A 10185-nucleotide genomic window follows, 5' to 3' on the forward strand; every position below is an offset into this window, starting at 1 on the left:
ATACAGTGACAGTTGCTCTTAAAGGTGATAGAATTAAATAAGGCAGGAAAAGAAAACTTATTGATGTTAGATCATGACACATTTGGTGGTAGAGTGTAGCCTGAATCAGTTTATGTTTTATAAGGCCTGTGCCAAAAGCAAAGTAGGTTTTATTTAATTGGTATTAGGAATTGACTTTGCTTTTTCTGGATTTTTATAACACATAAGCACGTACAGAAATAGTACAATCAAAGCAGTGTTATTTGTCTATAACATTTGCCTTCTGTTACACTAAAGTCAACTATCGAGAAACGTTTTGCTCGTCGTGGCTACCGGTAAGTCTCTCATTGCCAAGGAAGAGAACCACTTTGTCTTTTTCACTTTTCTCAATAATCACAGAACTTTTCTACTTTTATAAAAAACAATCAAAGCACTCTGGTAATTCCTTTTTATTCTTAAATCCTAATTTAGTTACCTGTGAATACAATCTTCGTGAGAAATGAGGAGCAAGGTTTCTGTATCTCAGTATATTAAAGTTACGTAATACTGTACCCATTGTGAACGAGTGATATTAAATTGTAAGTTCGCGAGGTATCTGTATGAAATATACTAAGTATAAAGTGGAGACAGTTTATGTAAGAATTTCTTGTTATTCGCATGAGAGCTTTGAATTGAGCTTTTGTAAATGATATTTGAATAACGGATGATCACTATTGTGGTATTTAAAATTGTTTGTTACTAGAAAGCGAAGGTTTTTAATTTACTTATTTTATTTGACAAAATATGCATTTAAAAAATCACAGTCCACCTGTAGACAATTTTTTAAAATTTAAAATTATTTTAAAGCAAGAGGTTAAATGTACGAATTTAGAATAATACAAGTACTATTAGAAATGAGCATTATGTGCAATTTGTGCTCATTATTTATTACATTTAAAACTTCGTTGTAGGTAATTTGTAGGTACAGCAATATCAATCATAAAGGCGAACTTAATGGCATATTAAGCATTCTCTTCTTGCACTAATATCTGTCGAATTACGGAACATACAACTTTGGCTGACGTTGCAGTTTCATGCGTGAACTGTGTTTGAAAAATAAAAAGTTTATATCTTAGAACAGTTTTGTTGAAAGCAGGAAACAAGTATTAAGTGCCATCTTCTTACAAGTAAGATTTAAAAAGAAGTTTTTTTTTGTTTTTGGGACGATTCAACAAGTAGGATCCTCCCAAAGATCCTCTACGTGTGTGGCTGAACGTAAAGAGGTCGTGAGGGAGGACCTCCTAACGGCCGGGGTCAGCGCCGACCCTTGAACTTGGGACGAATGTTTATACCCGTTTACGGCATTACGGCACTCACCCCGTAAACGTACACGTCAAAAGGATGATTGTCCCGTAGTTTTGACGTAACAGGTTGTTTAAAGGATTAGAACGAGGGATGTGATTGTTCTTAATTTTAAATTAGTCTAATCTCATACTCGCGCATCTTAGTATTCACGCAGTCGATTCGAGGCGTCTTGGGCGTATATCCCGGACTTACCCTATAGTTTATGTTGCAAACTCCCTTTACTTTGTAATAAGAAAAAGATATAGCACCACTTTCGCTGTTTAAAGTCCTTGGGCCTGCTTCCAAATCTCTTAGTAAATTCCTACTTTCCTAAAATGGTTCGTCTCATGCATCATTCTCAAGTAGGTAACTAAAAGATGTCATGATAGAAACTTTGAGCTAAAGAAAGGGTTTGTTGCCTTTTAGTTTGTTTAGACACGAGAAATGAGAACACTGTGGCCTTATTGATACATCAATATAGTAAAATCGATTCATCGAAGCTTTTTAAAGCTTATAAATCATCCATCCATCATGATATTCTCATAAAAGTACATACGGAAAGCTTTTGAAATCAAAGCAACAAAAACAAAAAGTTAATGCTCAAAAGCCTAATAAAACAAAAAGGCGAGTTTTGAGTAAATAACACACATTGTAACTCATTGTTCTCAACTTTGCATAATGCCGATAATTTTATTGTTCGTACGAAAATCATACAAAATACTTTGTATCGAACATGTGAGTCATTCGGAGCGATGGGACAATGTAACTGACTCACCCGCCAATCAGAGCGAGCTTTTCGAACGAATTCCAAATTTAAATTAGGTATTCGAACACCAATTCTTTGTGCGTTACTTTTTTTTTGCGAAAACTGGCAACAAAGTATTTCCGCGTTTCAGTTTTTTTCGTGTCGTATTTTATATTTGGCCAGTATTTTTAACATCTTATGTATTCGAAATTTGGGAGTATTTTAATTCAGGGCTGCTTCTTATGTTTTAATGAATTAGATTTGTGCGATTTTAAAGCTACTCGTTAAAATTACAAAGTGGTGACGAAAATTTCCCGATATTTTCTTTAATTCCATAATAAACAAAACTTTAACAAGAAAACGAAAACAGCCAAGTTGTACTTTATAACATATCTTGGGATAGGAATATCTACACTGAGGTACATAAAACACAGTCAACAAAACCATCATACTCATTTTTGCAGCTGCGTAAAATATGTTGCTTCCCGATTGAAGGTAAAATGTATTGTTTTTTCAAATGTCGCAATTGTCCGTGCGTCACCAACGCGGCATCATAACGTATCCGCCACTCCGCCGGCGGAAGGCGGTTCAATTTGTTAAATTAAGCGACATGCTAGTGCACAGATTCACTCGAGAGTTTGTTTGGAGGATACCAATGGTTTTAATATCGATTTTGTGTAAAAAAATAACAAAAAAAAACGTTGTAAATTGATGTTAAAAGTTTCAAGGTAACATTAATATGGTTGTGAATGGGTACAAGCTTCGATTAAACATTAAAATACTGCTAGAATTTTATGAGCTTTTTGTCGTTTCATGAAGTCGGTTAACAAACAAATGAGATGATAATTTACACACAAGTCTATTATTTTAAATTCTTAAGCATAGTCAGACATTATACATTAAATTCATTCACAAAAACGAAAGAGGTAAAAGTTTAATAATGTTACAAAATGCAAAATGTTCAAATCTTCTAGGACTAGCGCTACCATCTAGCGAGCAAACCGAAAACTAGGAGAAAATAGTACTGCTACTCTCCGCCGCTAGCGCTAGCGTCTATGGAACCGTAGATCGAAAATTTAGTAGCTAATGTAGAGACAAAAATTGATTTTTATTTAATATAATTTTAAACAATAATATTTTGAAATAGGAATCGATTACTTTTTACTTGATATATTATTACTCAAATTAATTAATGAAAGTATACAGGGTGTTAGGTAAATGGGTATATGAGCCGACACTAGCCCATGTTAACATAGTCATATAAATGGTGCGGTGAAGTCAGAAAGATATCATCATTTTAATTTTTTTAATGTTCATACAAAATAAATTTTATAAAATCCGATTTGTATGAAAATTAAAATAATTAAAATGAAGATATCAATTTTCTGACTTCACCATACCATTTATATAACCATGTTAACATGGGCTAGTGTCGGCTCATATACCCATTTACCTAACACCCTGTAAAGGGGGCTATGTAAATGTATCAAAATTCTGACTTCACCATACTATTAATGTGGATGTTAACATAGGCTAGTGTCGCCTAATACTCTATTTAAAGTAACTTACGCCCGTATTCACAAACATTACTATGAGGTCTCACAGGGCGCGTGAACACATAGGGTGACATACGAACCAATCATAGAGTTCTATTCAACGCTGTGCGTTCGATTTGCTGTTTCACTTAAGCAAGCATCGTTTGTGAATACGGTACTTATTATAAAATCACGTTATGCATGTATTGATTTAGACTGTGCTTTTACTCGGTCGACAACACTGCGTCATTGGTCTGAATTGATCTTCCGCCGGCACAGGGGCGCCACGCATCTGAATCAATACGCACATTTGGGACAAAGCATTTTGTGCAGTCGATTGACACAAGTTTTCTTTGTAAGCAGAATTAAGGGCTTAGTGAGATTCGTTAGGATTTATTTTGATACAAAAACTATATTATATCCTAATTTGAGATAGATATCCAAATCAAATCAAATTAGTTTATTTGTATAATATGGGTAAAAATCCAGTCACATTAAATAATAGGATGGATGGACGGATGGATCCAGTTTATTTTGTAACCTATTATTGGTACCGTTGGATAGAGCTCGTGAAGCACTTTCAGGATCAGTAACCAGTTTTTGAATATCTTGTATAGTTTTTAATATTATGTGGTTTTACTAAATGTATGGAAGATGGAAACATTGAATTTTTGGATAGATCCACTTTATTATGTAACCAACTATTGGTACCGTTTGAAAGATCTTGTGAAGCACTTTCAGAATCAGTAATCAGTTTTTCGATATCTTGTATAGTTTAGAAATAATCGAGTGAGATCACTTAACGTTTCCACCCTGTAGACTCAATGTGCAAGCGTTTTGAAAAACTCACTTAGTTCTCAAAACATACTATCAAAATAATAAGCCAGACACAAAGTCTGGACTCCTCAACTTTGATCCAGTCAGCCCTACTCAGGATAAAAACTGCGGCTGTCCTCGCCGACTAAACAATGGCGGCCATCGTCGGTGCGAGTGATGACTCAATTTGGCTCTCAGTTTTATTGCTCGGATGTTCCTATAATCGGTGTTTGTTTCAAACTAACCTTAGGTAAAAAGTATTAGGTTTTATATTTTACTAGCTGACCCGGCGAACTCTGTTCCGCCTTAAAGGCAATAAATAAGCAAATCTTTCCTTATTTGCTCACCGTTTAGACCTACCCTGGACTACGACAAACATTTTAACACCAAAATCAGCTTAATCGGTCCAGCCGTTCTCGAGTTTTTATCAGACTAACGAACATCAATTCATTTTTATTTATATAGATAGATGAAAAACGAACGAAGTTGTATCTTGTGTGAATATTAATATCTCTTCTGCAAATCCCAATTTAGTTTTCGATATCATTCTAAATTGACAGAATGATCAATTCAGTTTCCATTCGCTGAAAATATCGCATGATTACAGAAATCATTTTACTCTAACATATTTCACGTCATCAAATATTTCTTATTCGATTCTCGAATACCGCACTATTTTGATGCCGAAAATCTTGCGGATAACTAAATAAGCAATCGGTAACGGGGCTTTTCGGGCCAATTTGCGCCCCATCAGCCGTAATATCCAACCCTCACCCTCGACACCTGTAGTGCAACCTTGGGGTAGATCGATAGCAGTTTAAGGTTAATCAGGTCTCGATGTCGCCAATTCGAGGAGATTCTCGTTTGTTTACAATCGTCTCGTAGGTTGAATAGAATTAAATTAACTTTTCGAGAAAGTGATTTACTTAGAAGGTAATTGTATAACTTGTATAATATTTCAGAGCATCTAGAATGTCTTAATACTATATTGTGGTAAATCAATTTTCAAAACAAGTGAAGCAAAATATGAAATTAAGTAGGTACCTGCAAACAGTTCTACTTTTGAATCACTAATATGGACAAAATTATTGGTTTAATGTCTCTAGATGTATCTATTGAAAAATTAAGTAAAATTGTCAAAGCCACGCTCTAAAACGATCGCTATCACGTAACGTCACAAACATGAAACTTTAGCTTTACCATGTCATATTTTTAATTTACTACACAAAAATGTTAATGAGCTTATCCAGATATTATGTAGTTATTAATGATCGGCCCCCCCACCCTTCATTGTTTAAACATTGTATCAAGGGGTGCGAGGTGACGACACGGAACCGAACAATATTGAGTCGAATAAAAAATGAATACAAATGGGGCGAATCTTCTCTTGGCTAGTTAACCCTTAGCGGTCGTTGTGTTGTGGCTACACAATCCGATTGAATTAATTAAAAACTTTAAGTTAAATGCACGCACCGTAATCATCCCTGTATTCTCTTGACCGTTGGCTTTGGTGTAACTTATCATTATTACGTCTCTCAGAATACCTACCATAAACGCTGTTCAAAAGCTTCAACTCCGTCATAAAAACTTACTTATTTTTAGAATACCTATTCCGTTTAAAATTCGTGGTAGATAACTAATGTTTAGGCAATTTCTCGGTCGGCTGAAGTGTATTCGCGTCGTCGTATGTCAAATCGTATTTTGTAGCTCGACAAAACCACTGACTCGTGGTAGACACCGCCAGTCAGCGTTTTGTGACTAAATTTGGATTCAGGCGATTTGTATCGGATCAAATTTAAAGAGCCAGAAATTTTTACTTCTTTCTGAATCTTCAGTTGTGACTTTTTATAACTCAAAATAAAATAATGTCTCGTGAAATCTATAATACTATTTTAGTTTAATTTTACTCAATTTGCATTAATTCAAGCTCTTGATTTCATATTATGATACCTTATAAAAACAATACATGTTAATAATAATAAACCATTATAATTCGTACCAACGCGAGCGTGGTTCCGCAAATTTCTTTGCCTGCCATCTGTCGCCGGGTAGCGGCACTAAATACATACATCCATTGTAATTTAGTAACGGTTTGCAAAACGGACGGCACGAGACGAAACAAAACACAGTCCAATTAACCTCATTATTTTTACTGTACAGATTAACGTTCGAGATTATCGTGTGCTTTTATTATCTTCGCCGATACGATGCACCTGCCTTTTAACCGATTTTAAATAACAGCCATTTCCATCCATCATGGCAAGACAATTCATCGGGACGTGCAGTGTTGACTTCAAAGTGTATTTTAATGGTGATTTATTCATATTACGGGTATTTACTTTAGTTATTGGATCTCATTTTGTTATTAAATTATATTTATGGTACGCATCGATTTATGGTTCTGATTAAATCAAAAGATAAATGTAATAAAAATGATTCCAAGGTTCATGGAACAATGTGTGCAGGATGCCGTTAAAATCGTTGAGACTACCGCTAATGTATCGCGCATAGTAATTACGTGCGTCAATACTCACAGATCTTAATTTGTAAGGCTCAATAAAAGCCGACCACACGCTGGGCTAAGTACAAAGAGTACTAATTACGTAAATTACGGCGTAGTCTCTATCAATGAGAGTGGTCGCGTGCCTCTCTCGACCTACCCCAACAGCCCACGCTGCCGAACACATGTCTCATAATACGTGTCTTCGAAATACTCCGTAGTAAACATCTCGTCGCGTGATGTCTGCGTCCGCACGTACGGCAATTTTGGCTCAAGTCCGTTGACGTAATGTTGGTAATTGGCCCGTTTACCAAAAGCGAGATAACAGAACAGGTTACGAACTCTCAGAGGTGGCCAGGCCAATTTGCAGCTAACCGTTATTACAAGCCGAAAATTTTGACAAACTGCTGAATATCAGTCAAGATATTGATGGCTTAATAACAGTTGTATCTGAAGTTTTGACATAACCGCAAAATTAAACGAACTAACAACATTATCGTTATCTGCTCAAAAATTGTAAAACATCGTTAGTTGTACCATAGAACCAGCTTTGTAAGCACAGCTGCCGAAAATGTGAACCGTAAACTACTTGCTACAAGAATATTCCAAACATTAATTCTGGCCGAAAAGGATAATTGGACCCATTTATGCAAACAAGAACCAACCCACAGCAGGGTGGTTTCGAGAAAATGAGACTTTTGTAAAAAGAGTGCGCAAAATGCATACATAATATATAAATGAATGATTACTTGTTAATCTTATGTGGGATACTGCAGCCTATCTAGGAATATCAGATTTATAAATTTTGTAAAGTTAAAGTTAAAGTAAATCGTTAAAAACCGGTTGGTTCTTTCTTGCAAAAACATTTTTTGTTGCTTAGTTCCTTCTTGCAAAATGGATGTAAGATTTCATTGTTGTGATATATCTAAAATTAAAAGTCATTCTATATAAAATATAGATTTTAATGCCTTTTATTAGATGGTGAATTGGAATCACGAACCCTTCAAACTAAAATCACTATTATTATCGTCTTCTACCTCAAAATCGATAGGCCAAAAAAACGCCTACGGCATGGCACAGTAATGTGGTGATACTCTTCTTCAAAAAAGGCGACAAAACCTTGTTGAAGAATTATAGACCCATCTCACTTCTGAGCCATGTCTACAAGCTGTTTTCGAGAGTCATCGAGAATCGTCTCATTCATGAGCTGTCAACGTCGTTATTTCGTTTTGAAGAACAGGCTAAGGTCATAGATCATACTATTCATACTGCTTCGTTTCATCTTTTTCGAGTAGAGTTTTTCAATGCATAAATTTATTCATCAAATTTTGTTATTATTAAGACATTTTTTATGATAAAGGTACAAACGCAACGATAAGAACGGATTTTTTATTTTTAAATAGCTTAATTTTAACACTATCAAGAACTATGCTACATGGTTCCTTCAAGACTAACCTGATTTCCACTAAGCAAACAATCTTTGGTTCTGTTTAGTTAAGTATAAAAATTTTGTAACAATTTTTGCTAAATGGAACCAACCAACATTGGTTCTAGTTTGCATAATTAGTTTAAATAAGTGCTTAGGGACCATGCTGTATAGTTCTTTATAGTTTTTAAAAGTTGGCCAAAGCGGGTTGGTTCCGCAAGTGACAGTGCTGTATCTCTGTTGTTAGTCGTTAAAAATGTACCATAATTTTTTTGAAGATAGAATGCGTTATTTGAGCGCCATCTATGTACTTAACTCAATTTCACTCAAAGTGTGGGTTGGTTCCTGTTTGCATAAATGGGTCCAATTACAAAACCTGCGATTTGAATAAGAATAGACAACGCTAGAAAGAGATGTACGTGCAAAAGAGCGGGACAGCGAGTGAACAAATGTCGTGCGCGTCTAACACAAAAACAGGAGTAACGAACTAAAACGCCAGGTGCAAGCCGAATGCCATGTGCTAGTCAACAGAAACTGTATCTATTAAAGCCCATACAGTATCTAATTTAATTAGTATGACTGGCAAATGAAAAACTCGTTAGTCTAAAAGCGATTTTATGTTAGTAGTTTATACATCTGTCGATTTTCGGTTAACTTAGTAACTAAATTATTTTAATAGATACGCTTTTTTTGCATAAACATTGTATCCTGACGTCGATATTATGGCCTTAAATAGGTTACAAAAGGTACGTTACGTTTACACAATCGTGATAAAAAATAAATCCAGGATAAAAATAATTCATACTAAATTACCTAGATGCTAGGAAAACATTTATCCTTTTGACATGTCACATTAAAATACAGCTAATTGTTTAGATATTCACTAGTTGAAGCTAGCTGAATTCATAAGGTTAATTATTAAATTCAAGAATTACTTCGGGCTACCACTAAAACAAAAAAACAAGTTGCAGAAAGTTTCAAAATAAGCTTACGACGCGACCTACAGCGCCATCTATCGAGGAGTAGCTGAACTGCTAAGTGAAGTGAATGAGGTTCGCGTAGAAAAGCACGCTTTCCCAAGTACGTTTTAGTTACGAACAGACTCACTAGGTGGCGCTGTTTGAAACTTTGAAGTATTGTGTGCGAAGGCAAATATTGTCGTCTCGTATGAGATTGTAAATAAATATTCTTACATAATTCAAATCATTGTAATAAAAAAAACCGCAATTAATCCACTAAAAACAACTAATCTGTCGCCATCTAACCTTGACTCCATTGCATGTTTTTCTATTCATTTCTCCCTTTTGTGTTAACATTCCTTTATTTTACTTACTTTATTTTGCTTTATGTTAAGTCCGTGGTGTGTCTGTGTTGTTTTAGCTTATTTTGGCGCCGGACGGCACGCTGCAGACGGTCAAGAGCGAGTCGCGGCGCGGCCGAGGCAGGGGGCGCTCCGCTACCACTCCCGTGAGTATATCACTTAACTTTTCTACCTTTTTCTTTGTTTCTCTCATCTTTTACGTACCATCATGTTTGCGGTGACTAATCATGACTAATTCATTAATTTAAATGTGTTTTTATACTACGTTTTTACGTGTATGTTTATTGAAAGATTTACATCAACGTGAATGAAAAAAAATCATAATTACTGTAAAAAAACGTATGTTTATTATGTATTCCGCATAATACTAAATGAACTTTAGCTTTTAACGAAGGGCTATTTATTGAAAATGCCCCGCATTAGGTAAGGCTATGATGACGTCATATAAAAGTTCAGTTTCACAACTTTGACTTATCTCACATACCAGTTGTATGTCGGTATATTGCTCAAGATCACGGTTAGCTTGTTATTTTATCAGTT

General features: G+C 35.1%; 1 protein-coding gene across 1 annotated transcript in view; it reads left to right on the plus strand.

Moving 5' to 3' along the window:
• Positions 1–9866, plus strand: part of LOC114361345 (DNA N6-methyl adenine demethylase-like) — a 72268-nt gene extending 62402 nt beyond the window's left edge. The window contains exon 4 of the mRNA XM_028316342.1: positions 9705–9866. Coding sequence (XP_028172143.1) covers positions 9705–9866 — 162 coding nt within the window. The remainder of the gene's footprint in view (positions 1–9704) is intronic.
• Positions 9867–10185: the final 319 nt, after the last annotated feature.

The sequence above is a fragment of the Ostrinia furnacalis genome, unplaced genomic scaffold (genome assembly GCF_004193835.3).
Source record: "Ostrinia furnacalis isolate ACB-3 unplaced genomic scaffold, ASM419383v2 OfSCF0373, whole genome shotgun sequence".
NCBI lineage: Eukaryota > Metazoa > Arthropoda > Insecta > Lepidoptera > Crambidae > Ostrinia > Ostrinia furnacalis.